The 15,992-nt window shown below is 36.9% G+C and overlaps 3 protein-coding genes across 3 annotated transcripts; 2 read left to right on the top strand and 1 right to left on the bottom strand.

Annotated features, from left to right (window-relative positions):
• The first annotated feature begins 144 nt into the window (after positions 1–144).
• On the top strand, positions 145–1,384 carry LOC131431297 (KRR1 small subunit processome component homolog). The gene has a single exon (XM_058596913.1). It carries the CDS (start codon positions 296–298, stop codon positions 1,343–1,345), a length of 1,050 nt encoding a protein of 349 aa, XP_058452896.1. The 5' UTR covers positions 145–295; the 3' UTR covers positions 1,346–1,384.
• On the bottom strand, positions 1,339–2,042 carry LOC131431298 (NEDD8). Its single transcript, XM_058596914.1, has 3 exons — positions 1,881–2,042; positions 1,695–1,825; positions 1,339–1,630 (listed from the first exon to the last, which is right to left on the bottom strand). The coding sequence occupies exons 1-3, from the start codon at positions 1,896–1,898 to the stop codon at positions 1,546–1,548; spliced, it is 234 nt and encodes a 77-aa protein (XP_058452897.1). The 5' UTR covers positions 1,899–2,042; the 3' UTR covers positions 1,339–1,545.
• Positions 2,043–5,253: 3,211 nt separating this feature from the next.
• LOC131431295 (uncharacterized) lies at positions 5,254–6,603 on the top strand. Its single transcript, XM_058596912.1, has 3 exons — positions 5,254–5,410; positions 5,585–6,015; positions 6,072–6,603. Exons 1-3 carry the CDS (start codon positions 5,396–5,398, stop codon positions 6,421–6,423), a joined length of 798 nt encoding a protein of 265 aa, XP_058452895.1. The 5' UTR covers positions 5,254–5,395; the 3' UTR covers positions 6,424–6,603.
• The last annotated feature ends 9,389 nt before the right edge of the window (positions 6,604–15,992 follow it).

The following is a 15,992-nucleotide window of genomic DNA, read 5'->3' as shown; positions in this document are numbered from 1 at the left end:
GGTACAGATAGATTGTTGCGCGCGAATACAGATTTTTGGAGAAATGATCTGGCAACGCTGGCTGTACCAAACAAATCCTTTGTTAGACCAGATGATATTCGATCAATATTACACTACCTGCTCTGCAATTCCGTTTACCTGGTTTCTGCAAAGCTGTCATCGAATGTTTACTGCCTGCCATCAGAAAACAATGTGCATTTCTGGTTCGGTCTTTTAAAAAGTTATACTGTTTCAATAAGTTATCTCAACAAAATTAATTGTAGAAGTCGATTGATTCTACAAATAAAAAGTAAATATGAGTGATTCTGAGTCTGACACAAACGATCAGGCTGGTAATATTGAGCATTTCAACGGGCCGGTTGAAAATGCATGGCTGCTAAAGATTCCCGAGTTTAAGCAAGATGACAATCCAAATGGCGTGTTGGAAGAGAGCTCATTTTCTTGTTTGTTCCCAAAATACAGAGAAAAGTACATCAAGGAATGTTGGCCACTGGTAGAGAAGGCAGTAGAGGGTTACAATCTTAGAGCAGAAATGGACCTTATCCAGGGAAACATGAAGGTCAAGACTACCAGAAAGACATGGGACCCGTTCATTATACTAAAAGCAAGAGATTTAATTAAGCTGTTATCTAGGTCGGTTCCTTTTGAGCAAGCTGTAAAAGTGCTGAGTGATGAAATCAGTTGTGATATCATCAAGATCAAGAATCTTGTGCGAAACAAGGCAAAATTTGTCAAACGGAGAAATCGATTGATTGGACCGAACGGGTGTACCCTAAAATCTTTAGAGCTACTAACAAACTGCTACGTCCTTGTACAAGGTGCAACTGTTTCAGCAATCGGGCCATACAAAGGCCTTCAATGCGTTCGAAAAGTTGTTGAAGAAACAATGAAAAATATTCATCCTATCTACAATATTAAAGCTCTAATGATCAAGCGAGAGCTAATGAAGGATGATAAATTGAAGGATGAGAACTGGGAACGATTCCTACCAAAATTCCAATCAAAGAATACCACTAAACGTAAAAAGCCTAAGGAGCAGAAGAAAAAGAAAGATAAAACTTCTACTCCGTTCCCACCTCCACTGTTGGAAAGTAAAGTAGACAAACAGTTAGCTTCCGGTGAGTACTTCCTTACCGAGGCTCAGAAAAATGCTAAACGTAATCAAGAGCGGAGAGACAAACAGAAAAAGAATTCCCAAACACAGAAGACACGGCGGGAGAAGGAGTTCGTTGCACCCGATGAGAATAAAGCTAAAACTGCTGATGTAGGAAGTGATAGATTAGACGTTAAATCATTAAAGAATAAAATTGCAAAAGCAAATAAGAGAAACAAGATGAATAAGTAACCAGATCGGAAAATGAAATATATTTTTTTTCAGAATCGATAGCTTATCGTGATTTATTTTTCCATATTTAAAGAAACAAGTTTATGACAAAACACACAATATACTAATGCTTGTAGGCAATTAGTTTTTCTGTCGGGTTGCTACATACTTACAGAATCCTTCACACTCCAGGCTCATAACCAAATAAAAATAGTTGGGTTTTACCAGCCTCCACGTAGTGCCAATACTAAATGCAACACGGAGCCACCCTGGACCTTGTAATCCTGTGCCGTTTTGTCGTCGTTCCTGCCAATAAATTCACACCATTACGATTTTGTAAGTCAGCTAATAATGAAAGGACGTCACTTACATTTGCTTGCCAGAAAAAATAAGTCGTTGCTGTTGAGGGGGAATCCCTTCCTTTTCTTCTACTCTTTCCTTGATTCGGTCCACTTTGTCCGTGGGTTCAATGTCGATCTCAATTTCTTTTCCGGTTAAAGTCTGCAAGCAGGAGAAGTTATATCTACTGTGAGCACACAATCGAAAGTTCACTTACCTTGACTTTTATCAGCATTTTGAAGATTTCACTCCGTGGATAACGCAATTATAAGTAATTCTTGTATTATCGCAAGGTAAGATGCTTTTTTTTTGTTTTTCGGCTTCTTTTTTATCTCGAGCCAAGGTGCCAAATGACAAGCGCGTTTAGTCGTATAGTCACTATTCATTATAGTCTAGCTAACAGAAACTGTCAAATGCGCTTCGCATAGTATTTTTCAGCACCCCAGTAAATTTTGTCGAACCGCTTCGGTCCGATTACCAAACAATATCCACACAGAAAAATCTCTATTATTCAAATTAACACAGTCGACTCATTTGAAATTTGATTTAGAAATCTGTATGATTCTCTAATGAATTCCAAACCGATATCGGTTGTTTCATCTTCCATTACACTGAAAATAATTGGCACGCAAAGCATTTGAACTATCACTACTTGTAGAACACATGAAATTCATGAAAATATACACTATACCGAGGGGGACGACAGATCTGGTTTTTTCAAATAAAATACAAAAAGTCAATGGAAAGCGAAAAAAACTACATCTATCCAAACATCTAGATCGATCCGTTTGAAAGCGTTTCTAACCGTGTAAAAGAAAGTCAAAGAACATATGATCTCTTAAAAAGTTTCTGTTATTAATCTTGACATTCACTGAGTGTCAACATTGATTCGTCAGCAGATTGGTAAAATGAAATTAGGCTTCAACAACATTGAACATTTTTTCTCTTAGTAGCTGGGAGCATGAAAATGGAATATATTTCAATTTATTGTAGCCCTTTGAAGGTTTACCCAAAGATATCTCTGTCTGTGATATTAAACTGGTTTTATATTTTGTTAGATGCTAAGACTTGCAATTTTTATGTTTAGAAACGTTTTTCATTAATACTGAAGCCAAAACTGAATAAAGCTGTGTTTAATATGTTATTGAAAATCTTATAGAAAGGATAACAATTCTTTTTTTTTACTTTAATACAGATTAACAGCAAACTACATACTTATTTACTTCACGATTTCCCTTCTAGCATATTTTGAAGGTTTGCAGACGTTAAAAAAAATCAGACAATGGAACGTCTCTACAAGAGAAACCACACAGTGTACGATGTAGATGAAATTCGGAATAATTTTTGGTTCGAGTTGAATATAGAAACTGTGGAAAATGACGCAGATATTAAACGAGAATGGCCAACATTCCGACAGGATATGGCAGATAATCCGGAGCATACGCTCTCGGTGTGTGGGTTAGCTATGCACCAGAATATAACAAAACTGATTTTACAGGACGATAGTTCACAACTCTCCGAACTGTCTGCATCTGGCATCTTCATGTGACATTTGTAACTTTCAGGTTTCATGGCCTATTACGATACATTATATCTCCATGATTATGTTGTTAACCAGCAAAAATCCAAGAAAAGACGATCGATCCATATTCAACCGCTACTATGTGTAGCAAAGAGAATGAAAGTGTGCATAATCGTATGCAGCGTGAAAAAGCCTAATCGAAGCGAAGTGCAGTTTTCTAGTGTCATCCCCCTCGCACTATACTCATAAAATGAGTGTAAAAACTGTTGATATTTAGTGGAAATCATGCTACATTTATCTGAAATGCACATCAAAACGATAAGATATATCGTTACCTCTAGAATTCTAGAATTCTCAATGAATTTCATATGGACGTCACATTGTTTTCCACATAGATTTCAATTAAAACACAAACACGAATCCAAGTGTTTTGCACATACATTTGTGCTGTACTCATTTTCACTAGAAAATGAAGTTTTTAACACATATAGCTCGATTCAATAGCAAAACACATTACATTCAAAGGAGAAACACATCGAAGCTAAGTGAAAAAAATCTAATTTTGCATCTTAGTGAATTTGCACATGAAATCTTAAAACAAATCGCTTTGGTTATGTATTGAAATGAAGAAGCATATTAAATTGAAGTGCTGTTTACATATGAATCGATCGTACAAATTTTTATCAGTGTAGGAAATTACACTGAATTCCGAATTGCAATATCAATCAACAGCTGGGATTTTAAAATTTAAAAATGAATATAAATTGAATTAAAACTAGTATCAAAAAATTGCCTTGCAAATTAGTTTGAATGAAATCATTTTGTTCCTAATACAAATATAAACGTATGATTATATTGTGCTTGCAGAAAAAAAATCAGAAGCGACGTCTCTCTCACCTGATTATATCCCTCCAGCGAAGTTCATTGTACACAAATCCTATGTAGACGGCCATGCAATACATTAATCATTTATATTTATTCGAAATTTTACTATCTCGTAACATTCAGTCTTAAAACCATTGATTCCTAAACATACATTATCAACTTAAAGTGCATACAAAAAGTGATACTCCTTTATTCATTTATGTTAAAGCACGTGGTTCATAATCAAGACAACAAAATATACGTCGCTGCGCTGGACTGTCCAGCGAATTGCAGGTTAGTGCTGCAGCGACAATAACATACAAAAGCGTTAGTTGATATAACAATATTATAACAACTAAAACAATATTATAACAACTAAAACAACTAAAACTTGCAATTAAGCAGACTTTTTGCAAATTTTCGAAGTTTTTATATACAATCGTCCAATTTCATGACTTTTGCTATTACTGTAGGGTTTTTGTTTGGGTTTTCTTGTCATAATTTTGAATTTTGAGCTCGCATAGGAGCTTTTCTAGAACGCATAAAATTTTACCTGACATCTCTGCCAGAATATTGTACATTTGTTTTAACCCCTTCGCTGCCTGTTGTATTGAAATTAACTAGAATTAGAGCCAAAAGAAAAAATAATCGGCTGGTTGATTGAGGTTAAATGCAGTTTCAACTGGTAAAATTCCTTAGCGACAATTGTTATTTCATTGTTCATTGAAAGCATCAACAAATGTATATCTGTCAAGACGACCAAATTTTTAGTGGACGATTTACAATTTTTTGTATTAGTTTATATATACAGTTAAAATCGACAATGTTTCGAATAAAGAACGATGTTTTGAATTCATTATGATTGAAGTTTACTTAATAATTATTCTGCTAATAGAAATTTGTCATTGTAACGGTCAACTTAAAAAAAATTTTTTTCTGGCTCGTGGTCTCGAAGCGGTTGAATCGGTCGAATGACAGTTTCGCTATCTTTGCGGCATTTTGTCGCTATCTTATCGCATCGCAATCTTTTCTAACCGACCGTGAAAATTACCTCTGTTACCCTACTAATAAAATACTGCCTAGTGCATTGAAAACATTGTTGAGAAATTTATCTAGATTTGTAAATTAATCTTAACTACAAACCATTTTCATTGAGTGTGTACTGTCATTGCTACATCCCTGTTTGAATTATGTCAAACAGTCAAACATAGTTGCATATGTAAATAACAACATCGCAGACTAACATGAAATATGTTTAGAATATTATCAAAAGTTTCGCGGCGGAAGTCTGATTTTGTGTTTTATTAAAGTTTTACCTACATCTTAACAAAGTACTAAGGTTTACCATGGATGCGGCGGAGGTGAATTATTGAATGTTGTAGTTTGGTGTATATTGAATATTGTTTAACTTTCACTGAATTTACATTTCGTAAAACAATCATAATAAAATTTCTAAAATAAACTTATGACTTTAATCTAATTGTGTCAAAATCAAAACTGATAGTATTAAACAATCAAATTCTATCTTTCACCAGTATCACTTTTGGTTGCAAATCGAAAAACTAGTAGGACCAGTTCCGGAAAATGTCAAAATGCTTTTGCAGTTTTCCTGTTTTTGCAACTCGTCCATCGCCGACCTAGACGATGAGCTTATTGACCAAATTGAACAAGAAGCTAGGACGATTCCGACGGTTTTGCGGATTACTACAAACGATGCGTTGATGAAGAAGTATTTTGGTGTCTACAGTCACACACCTAATGAATTTCGTTTTCGTTCGGGAGAACGGCGAATGATGAAAAACATTGCCTACGCCGTTCGAAAAAAAGGCTTGGATAGCTTCATTCAGTCATTACGAACGATTCAGCATCACACAGAGGCACGACCGGCAGTGAGTATGCACTTGCAGAATCACGATCCGCAAACACTAAGGCAGCTACTTCGAGAAAAAGTTCTAAATGCTGTAAAGTAAGTATTGGCAAAAAGTTTTCGTATAAAAATGCAAGTAAAATCTTTTATTTCAGTAATAATCATGCGGAAATTTTACCCGATTATCTGAAAGTCATTCAGGATAATTTAGACATCCAAATAGTTAACGAGCAAGGTTATCCTGATGCGTATGTGTTCTGCCCATTATGTAGTACCAAGGCCAAACTGTCCAAAGATCGCACCGGTAATATTATTGTGTCCAACTACACCCTCCATGTGCGCAAATACCATGGTTTCGGACCACTCAGTCATGGTGTAAAGAGGAAAGTAGACGATTACAGTACATCCGAGTACATCCCAGAACACATGTTGGATCCAATTATTAAGGAGGAACCAGACACCAGTGGCTATGAACAAAGTTCTTCCAACCCGTACTATCAGATTTAGTAAAATGTAAGGTAGCATTAAACTAACTCGTAGCGTAAGGTCGTACGTGAATTACATTCCATATCACTTGTGAATGGTTGATGAGTGCAATACGTTGAAATATTGTATGTCTTTTACTTGATTGTCTAAAGTTAAACGTATGTCATGGAAAATAGTTCAATAAAACTCGTAAAAAGCTAATTTTGTATACTTTGTATTCTCGAGAGAAATCATCTTTTATAATTAATTGGAACGAAAATTATACATTTTTTTCACGACATTCGCTAAAAAGTCGTTGATTTCACTAATATTACACGATTTACTACCATTAGTGCATATTGGTCATTTAGGGCATGGCGCAATTTTTGACGTGAATACGTCTTACTTTATTGTAAATTGAAGGAATCATCGCACAATGCGTGGGCTTACGATACGTTCTGTTCGCTAGTAAAACAGCCACTATGTCTGGTCAGTATTTTTAATTGATTAGTATGAGGGAGACACATTTGTGCATGTTGTTGAAGACGGTCAATATAGCTTAGCTTAGTTTACCGCCCGTGAGTTTCCTGATTGATCAGAAACCAGTTGAAATTGCATATTTTTCCGAACCAAATGCAGGATACTTGGGGAGTCGTAGATTATGCTCAACGTGCAACCTAAACTGACTTAGAACATGGACTGATCAATAACATGGATAGCGACGCCCATGATGGTCAATATGGGAAAGGAAGGAATGTTAGTTCAACAATTGTTGATACTAATGACCGAGGAATTCTCTGCATCACCACAAGTGCCACAGGAAAGGAGTGGTGTTAGTGGGGCGAAGAAATGATCACGATGTATCTTGGTAGATAATGTGATCTACTTATTGCTTATAATATTATCATGTGTTTATTGTTCTGGGTAGCCGGGTACCGAGAATACGTTGCCATTTTATCGCGTTTTTGTGTTATGTGCTTCCTACTAAAATACGAAATTTCTTCCGAAACTTAAAAAAAACTCCAGACATCTGTACAGGCAAGATATCACTCGATAATCAATATTTCAACAACAACGCCTTACGCGATTCGAAGTAATGTCTATATATATTATCTAACAAAAAAAAAACAATAGATCCTCCTTGCAGTCTAAACTATATCTATGTACATCCGTCCTAATTAGGCGTGGTCGCAAAAAAAACATATCTGCACGGTTATGAACATCATGCACGCGTTTTAAACATAGCGTTTAACCAGAAGAAAATTTATCAAATGTACGGTAAATTCGCAGTTTCCGTCGCTTGAACATTTTTTAGTTTCGCGTATCAGCAATTTTGTATAAATAACACTTTTCGTTTATCAACACATATTTGTCACAGCTGCATTGTCACTCAGAATAACTGTTTCGATCAATCACATCACTATAAGTTGTTTGATACACATTGTAATTAGACTTTTTCGAGGGCAACACTTAGGCACCGCATCGTACTCCCAGCGATGCCAACTCTCTTCTCATGTTGTTTAAGACGGTCAATATAGTCATTTAATTTATGTCCAAAATGCTCTTAGAATTGATTTGAAATTGATCATTCTTTATTACTGATGACATGATGACAATACTTCATCTAGCTAATTCCAACTATGAATCATAAAAGAACTAAATAATATTCAAACAAGATCTCCTTTGTATGGAATTACAGTTGGTTTGTAAAATGTTTACTAAAAATATCTAGTTTGTGATGTGCAAATCTTTCAAATCGCTATAGAATTTGTTTTTTTAAAACTGGTTTCACGAGTAAATTTTGAAAGTTAATGCCATATAAACTTCTTATCTAAATTTAGAGATCCTGGATGACGTGACAAAAGAATTGTGTATTTTTAAAATTTAAATGAATCTATGATTTTGAAGATGGCATTTAATTCGTATTCACGTCAATCAGTTATGTATCTGACATTACCTACCCCCTTTTTTGTCTAGGGCACATAACCGTTACCTCACTTTGTGCTTTGGGCATATAACCGTTTTTCGTTTCGCACTGAATTGCAATGCCCTTACTGACGTGCCGTAAATTGCAGAAATTTTACGTTTGCTCAGAAAACTAAGTCATTTTTATTTATATCGTTTATTTAGCCCCGGTTTTAACCTAATTGTGGTCGTTGAACTGCAAGATGACATAACATCTCTTCATAAACTGTTATGCACTGACAAGTCAAAGACGAAACATAAAGAAAACAAGTGAACTGAACAAAAATACTTTTTTGAGAGGTTGGTGGAACGAACTAAGTCATTTTAGAAGAAAAAAAAAGAAAATAAATGGAAAAAATAAAAGCAGCGATTTAGTGAACTGATGTTTATATTTGAACTGTTTCAAAGTCTCAATACGAGATGATTTCTTGTAGGGTATGTGTTTTAAAAAATTGTCCTTTTAGTTATAAAAGCACACAAAAAAGTTTGCAGGTTAATTTAGACTTTTTTTAAAAAAAATGATAGTCGTCAAGTTTTTAAGGTGTTGTCACGCGTGGTTGTAAAAATGTCATCTTCCGGTTCAAATGATGTCGTCCGAAGTTGTATTCTGATAGGAGTGATATGGAATGTATTGTTAATTATCCTGGTGCTTAAAAAACTATATGAATTTTCGAAAGTAAGTGACGATAAAACAATTTTCAATACCTCTAGTTCAATAGTCTCTTTAAAGTGTGAACGAATTGTCAAAACATAGTTTCGAGAAAAAGTCTAGGCAGGATTGAGTGCGAATAAAGTCAAAGAGCTATATTTGCTGCAGATTAGAGATTCCCTCGATCTCAGGCGTTTGTGAGTCAAAGATAACCATGGTCCATGAACCCTTTTACAGGGTGTCCCACGAAAAAAATCAATTTAAAAAATGCACTAATAAAACACGGTTTGATAGATTTCAGTAAATTTTTTTATGAATACTAATTTCGTTCAAATGACCGCTTGGCAGTAGCCAAACCTGATCCACCCAATTTTTGAGTACATTTTCAATAGTTTCTGGCCTTATGTCATCAAAGGCAACTTCAATTTTGTGCGGGCTGAGGACAGTACCGTAAAGTGGTAGGTTTTTTGCTATTTTCCCGTTTCAAATTAAATTTTCTTGGAAACGGTGCAGAATATAGAAAAACCCATCTGACAATGTCTTCGAAATTTAGTTGAGAATATTCTGTGAAATTTTCAAAATGATTTGTTGAGTTTAGCGGTCGTGTTGTATTTTTTTCTGACTGCAGAACTGCTGAAAATCGGAACGCTCGGAAATGCATACCTCTACTTTTTCATCGAATATCTCGGCTTTGAAGGCTTGTATCATAAATCTACCATGACGAAATCTAAATAATTTAGTTTAGATGTGATTAGTACATAAAAAACATATATGTTATGTTAGAGTATGTACATCTAAAAGCAATACCTTTAGTTTTATCATATTGATTTACACTTTGTCTACCCATATGTTTTACATCATGACCAAGAGAAATAAATCAGTTTTTTCCATAACACGCACTCGATTAGCTCTTCTTTCAACATGGTGTCAGAAAAAATTTCAAAAGAAGCGCCTGTAGTACGATTTTAAATACTTTATCACGTAAAATAAACAGAAAAACTCGAAATGGATCCTCAGCCTGCGGTAGCTGCAGAAAATACGATTGTCATCAACAGCAGCATACCTTTTCCAGAGCCTCTCAAATTAGATGGAAATTTGCGAGAAAACGTGGAGCTGTGGAAGGATTCCTTTGAAACATATGCAATAGCATCGGGAGTGGAACAGTTATCGGAACGCGTAAAAATTGCTACATTCAAGTCAGCACTAGGCCCCGATGCACGAAAGATTTTTAACTTGTGGCCTCTAGAGGAAGAGGAAAACAACACGGTCGCGGCATGTTTGCAATCGTTATCGACGTACATGATCCCGCAGAAAAACGTTAAGCTTGCGAGATACGAATTCAATCAGTGTCATCAGGAACAGGAAGACAATGGCAACGGAGAAACCATGACGAGTTTCATCAACAGAGCCAGAGCATTGGTGAAAGAATGCAACTATAGGAATTTGGAGGACGAAATGCTCCGTGACAAAATCATAACGGGCATCCGTGATATGCATCTGAAAAAGAAACTGATCGAAACAGACAATTTGACGTCAGCACGAGTAATTGAAATGTGTCGAGCAGATGAAGCAACGAGATTGGAAATGGAACGAAATCAGTGGTTGACCACCGTGCAGCCTCATTCTGTAAACAGCATTCCAGACCAACAGAAGATCAACAAACAATGTTCCTTTTGTGGAAGGGCATACCATAAAAGAATAATCGATTGTCCAGCTCGCGGCGCCAATTGCAACTATTGTGGGTTGAAGAATCATTTCGAAGCCGTCTGTAGAAAAAAACGGGATGATAACAAGCAACGCAGTTCAACCCGCACTGAGAGACGCAACCGGAAAATAAACACTATCGAAGAAAATGAATTACATAGCGAGTCACAGAAGTGTGAAAGCGACCAGGAATCAGTAGCATTGTGCCAGTATCTTTACAGTTTAAAGCAGAAGGATGATGCATTACTGAAAACCAACTTAACTTTTTTAGATGCAAACAAGTGTAAGCGTCAAGTACAATGCATTCTCGATTCGGGTGCTACGTGTAACGTCGTTGGAGTTGATAATGCCAGGAGGATTATCGGTCGTGAGCGTTTATGTTTGGATGATCAGCGTGCAATCCTGAAGGTATTCGGTGGAGGAAAAATTCGTTCCATGGGTAGAACAACAATTGACTGTGTGCATAACGGAAATTGTTACAAGGCTATCTTTCATGTAGTTGATTTCGAGCAAATGCCTTTGCTATCTATGAAAACTTGTCTACAACTTAACCTTATTCAGTTGTGTTTCTCGGTCGTTGAACATCAAAAATCAGCAGCAAAGCAAATTTTGAACAAGTATACAGAAGTTTTCGATGGACTTGGAAAATTGGAAGGACGACTACATTTGGATGTGAATAGAACAATCAAACCGGTGATTCAGCATCCACGACGCATCGCAGTGACATTGAGAGAAGAACTGCGTCGAGAATTAGAAAATCTGGAGAAGTTGGGAGTAATCGCTGAGGAAAAGCGTCACACTGACTGGGTAAGTAACCTAGTTCTGGTGAAACGAAACAATAAGCTACGTGTTTGTATCGATCCTGTGATGCTAAATAAAGCCTTAGAGAGACCGCATTATCAGATGCCTACTCTAGACGAGCTATTACCTGAGCTAACAAACGCAAAAGTGTTTACTACGGTTGACGCAAAGTCAGGTTTTTGGCAGATTGAGCTCGACGAAGAAAGTTCTAAGTTAACCACATGTTGGACGCCTTTTGGACGTTATCGTTGGCTTCGGCTGCCAATGGGTATATCTCCGGCCCCAGAAGCATTCCAACTCAGAGCAAATGAAACAATCCAAGGACTTCGAAACGTTAAAGTGCTGATGGATGATTTTATGATTTATGGTTGCGGGGATACTGTAGCTGAAGCTATGATTGATCATAACAAAAACTTAGAAGCCTTTCTCAAGAGAATGAATGAAAAGAACATGAAGCTAAACCCAGAAAAAATTAAACTTTGTTAAGAAACTGTCAAATTTTTCGGACACATACTCACTGCAAATGGTGTTCAGCCAGATCCAGACAAAATCAGTAGCATCTTAGATATGCATCAACCGAAAGATGTCGCAGCAGTTCAACGTTTTCTAGGCATGGTAACCTATCTGGCGCACTACCTTCCGAGCCTTTCAACCGTCGCGGAGCCTTTACGACGATTAACAATGAAGGATCAGAAATGGATTTGGTCTACCGAACAAAATACTGCGTTTGAACGTCTTAAACAAATGGTAACTACCGTACCAGTTTTGCGATACTTTAATGCAACTAAAGATACGGTCATCCAGTGCGACAGCAGCAGCATTGGTCTAGGAGCTGTTCTGCTCCAAGAAGGGCAGCCCGTCGTATATACATCTAAAACGTTAACCGCAACCGAACGTCGCTATGCACAAATCGAAAAAGAGACATTGGCTATCCTTTTCGCTTGTCGGAAATTCGAAATGTATATACTTGGTCGACCAGTTACAATACAAACTGATCATCAACCGTTAGTCAAAATATTTCAGAAGCCGCTAGTAGAAGCACCTTTGCGAATCCAGAGAATGCTTCTTGGTCTTCAGCGTTACAACATAACTCTACGTTTTATGCCAGGTAAACATGTAGTAATTGCGGATATGCTTTCACGTGCAGCATCGAATGAAAACGATAATACCAGTCGAGAAATCTATGACGTATATTCCACTGAGCTAGAACAAATTTGTGTGTTGGATTATCTCCCCATATCGTATGAGTTGGTTGAAAACATCAGAATGGCATCAAAAGAAGACCCCGAAACCCAAATGATTGAACGCTACATCATCGACGGATGGCCTGCAAAGTACGAAACAGTCCCGACCGTTATTCAAGTCTGTTGGAAATACAGACACGAGCTAAGCACCCACAACGGGTTGGTGCTACGAAACGACCGTATTTTGATACCTTGCAGTCTGCGAAAACAAATTATAGAAAAGCTTCATAAAAGTCACTCCGGAATCGAAGCAACTACCAAACTGGCTAGAGATACGGTGTTTTGGCCAGGTCTCACCGATCAAATCCGGCAGCGAATCCAACATTGCAACATTTGCACACAGTTTTCAGCAAATCCACAAGCTCAACCGATGCAGACGCACCAAATCCCATTATATCCGTTTCAGAAGATCTCTATGGACATTTTTGAATGTGAATTAAAAGGTCAAAAGTTTGTATACCTGATCACCGTCGATCATTATTCAGACTATTTTGAAATTGACGAATTACGTACTCAAAGTGCGGCAACTGTAGTGAAAATATGTAAACGAAACTTTGCAACGCATGGGAAGCCTCAAGAAATTAGTACTGATGGAGGTCCGCAGTTTATGAGCGAAGATTTCAACGCTTTCGCAAAACAATGGAGTTTTAGACACAGTGTTTCGGCACCTTACCACCAACAAGCTAATGGGAAGGCAGAATCAGCTGTGAAAATTGCTAAGCTGTTACTAAAAAAAGCGAACGAATCGAAACAGGATTTCTGGGAGCTACTTCTACAGTGGCGTAACACTCCGAACAAAATAGGAAGCTCGCCAGCACAGCGTCTCTTCAATCGGCGAACACGTTGTGGATTGCCTATGGCCGAAAAGAAGTACGCACCAAAAATAGAAGAAAATGTACCCGAAAAAATATATCGAAATCGTCAGCAAACAAAACTCCATTATGATCGAAAGACTCGAGCACTTCCAGACCTGGAAATTGGACAGCCAGTTTATGTGAAACTTAATCCAGGAAACAAACAATGGGCTAGAGGAACTGTAACCAATCCGGTGACTGATCGATCTACCGTCGTATCCATCGGCGATCGTGAATATCGTCGAGACAATATGATGATTAAGCCGGCCAATCTGGAAGCACCAGTCTATGCAGAATCGATTCCATTTAACGCGGAATCAACCTCTCCGGGTCGAATTAGACAACAACCAATGCAAACGAGTAATGCTGTTCCGGAGGTTTCCCGTCCAAAACGTGTCACACACGCTCCCGTTAAATTCAATGATTATGATTTGTATTGATTGAACTGACTCGAAACTTACGATATAACTTTTTGTAAGAAGAAGGAGATGTTAGAGTATGTACATCTAAAAGCAATACCTTTAGTTTTATCATATTGATTTACACTTTGTCTACCCATATGTTTTACATCATGACCAAGAGAAATAAATCAGTTTTTTCCATAACACGCACTCGATTAGCTCTTCTTTCAACATGTTATCGCGATAAAACTAAAGTCTTGTATTTTTCAATGAAACAAAGTCAGTTTCAATGCATCCGCTATTTTTTTCGCTTTGGTTTCCTGATAGCATTCTGAAAAAGGAGAGAGAAATAAAATTGGCTCGACAAGGCTGCCAAACACACAGACGTTGCGTTGTATATAAACACATTTTTTTCGCATTCAATCTTTGTGAAAGTTGAATATTTTTTCATTGTTCATTGGAATCCATGTAATGTCCAATCCATACGATAGATTTATGTGATAAAACTTCTCATCAAAATAATAAAATGTATGCTGGCAACCCGGTATAGTATGCTCATATACGAAAGAGTACAAGAGAAATACTTCAATTGTCTTCAATTGTTTCTGGATGGTTGGCGTAACCGCTTCCAAAAGTAAATAATCCAGCATCGTCAAATCGCAGCTTCTCGGAGGCCAAATCATACCACTTTTGCTGATTATTCGATATTTAAAGATTGTTCGCAGAGCATTGATTGTTTCGTTGGCTGTGTGGCACGTAGTAAACATGTGTGGCACTGTTGAAATAAAACATTTTTCATAAATAAATTTCATTATTCAACCTTTCAAATAAATGTATAATCATTGAAATCTATCAAACCATTTTTTTTAATTGCATTTTTAAATTTGAAATTTTCCGTGGAACACCCTGCATATCTTGATGTCTCTGAAACCAACAGTGACAGCCATTTGATTTTCGAACTTGACTCTCAATCCAAAAGAAGCTTTAAAATCAAGTCTAAGTTTGTTGAAATCGTTTAAACTATCTCCTAGAATGTCGAGCGAAGAGAAAAAATGCGTTGATTGGTTCTATCACTTATGCTATCATATCTCTAAAACCGGAAGTGACAGCTGTGCGATCTTCGAACTTGAATCACAGTCTAAGTGTAGCTTTCAGATGAACCTAAGCTTGTTGACATCGGTTCAGCTATCTCTGATAAAATTGAGCGCAGAACACACACACAGGTAATTATATTAGCTTTATACAATTAAATGCAGAAAAAAGTTCTAAGCTGGACTCAAAACTATTTTAATTTCATCACTGATAACAAATATACAGACTCTAGGCTTTTTCAAATCCTGTGTAAATTTCAAATTTGCTATACGCTGCAAACACTACTGCCACCTACTCGACTATTCGTCGCGATCCTTCAAAACGTTCCACTACGTTCCGGAACGATAACAAAAGTCTCCTGCCTGTTACATAAATATTCGAACTATAACAATTTTAACACTTATCACACGATTTCTCTTAGTGTTAGAGACAAATTTTTTTCCACGTCGCATAAATTACACGAGAATTCTATCGTAATAAAATTGCCATTTTAACTAAGGGGCTGTCCATAAAAGACGTCACGCCGCAAGGGGGAGGGGGGTGTTTCATAAAACGTGACCTTTTGTGACAGGGTGGAGGGGGGGGGGGGGGAGGTTTTTGGAATGTGACGTCCAATATTTTCAATGAGCGCATTTTTGAAATACCTAATTATATTACTACTTTGCCCTATTTCCTGAAAAAATCCCCACAATAAACGTTTACATTCTATAGGAAAACGTGTATTTGTTGATGTAAAAACTTCTTCTTGTAAATTCGGAAATGAGTGATGCAGGAAATCATTTCTGTTGTGATCAGCAAAAGTGCACGGAGGAGCTAGTAAATTAGCGAAATTAATAAATTTTGCCAAATATGAGTAAAAAAAAGATGCCTTCAAACGGTTTAACTTAAGTTATGCACTGAC

Source organism: Malaya genurostris, chromosome 2 (assembly GCF_030247185.1).
Source record: "Malaya genurostris strain Urasoe2022 chromosome 2, Malgen_1.1, whole genome shotgun sequence".
NCBI classification, from domain to species: domain Eukaryota; kingdom Metazoa; phylum Arthropoda; class Insecta; order Diptera; family Culicidae; genus Malaya; species Malaya genurostris.
The sequence above is the reverse complement of the archived record's forward strand: the minus strand, read 5'-3'. Positions and strand labels throughout refer to the sequence as shown.

Bases quoted from the DNA above. Each gene is read 5' to 3' on its own strand.
- LOC131431298 (XM_058596914.1), bottom strand. The intron at 1,631-1,694 runs GTAAGTGACGTC...ATTTATTGGCAG, and splicing joins ATTTTTTCTGGCAAGCAAAT to GAACGACGACAAAACGGCAC.
- LOC131431295 (XM_058596912.1), top strand. The intron at 6,016-6,071 runs GTAAGTATTGGC...CTTTTATTTCAG, and splicing joins AAAGTTCTAAATGCTGTAAA to TAATAATCATGCGGAAATTT.
- LOC131431297 (XM_058596913.1), top strand. From the start codon at position 296: ATGAGTGATTCTGAGTCTGACACAAACGATCAGGCTGGTAATATTGAG.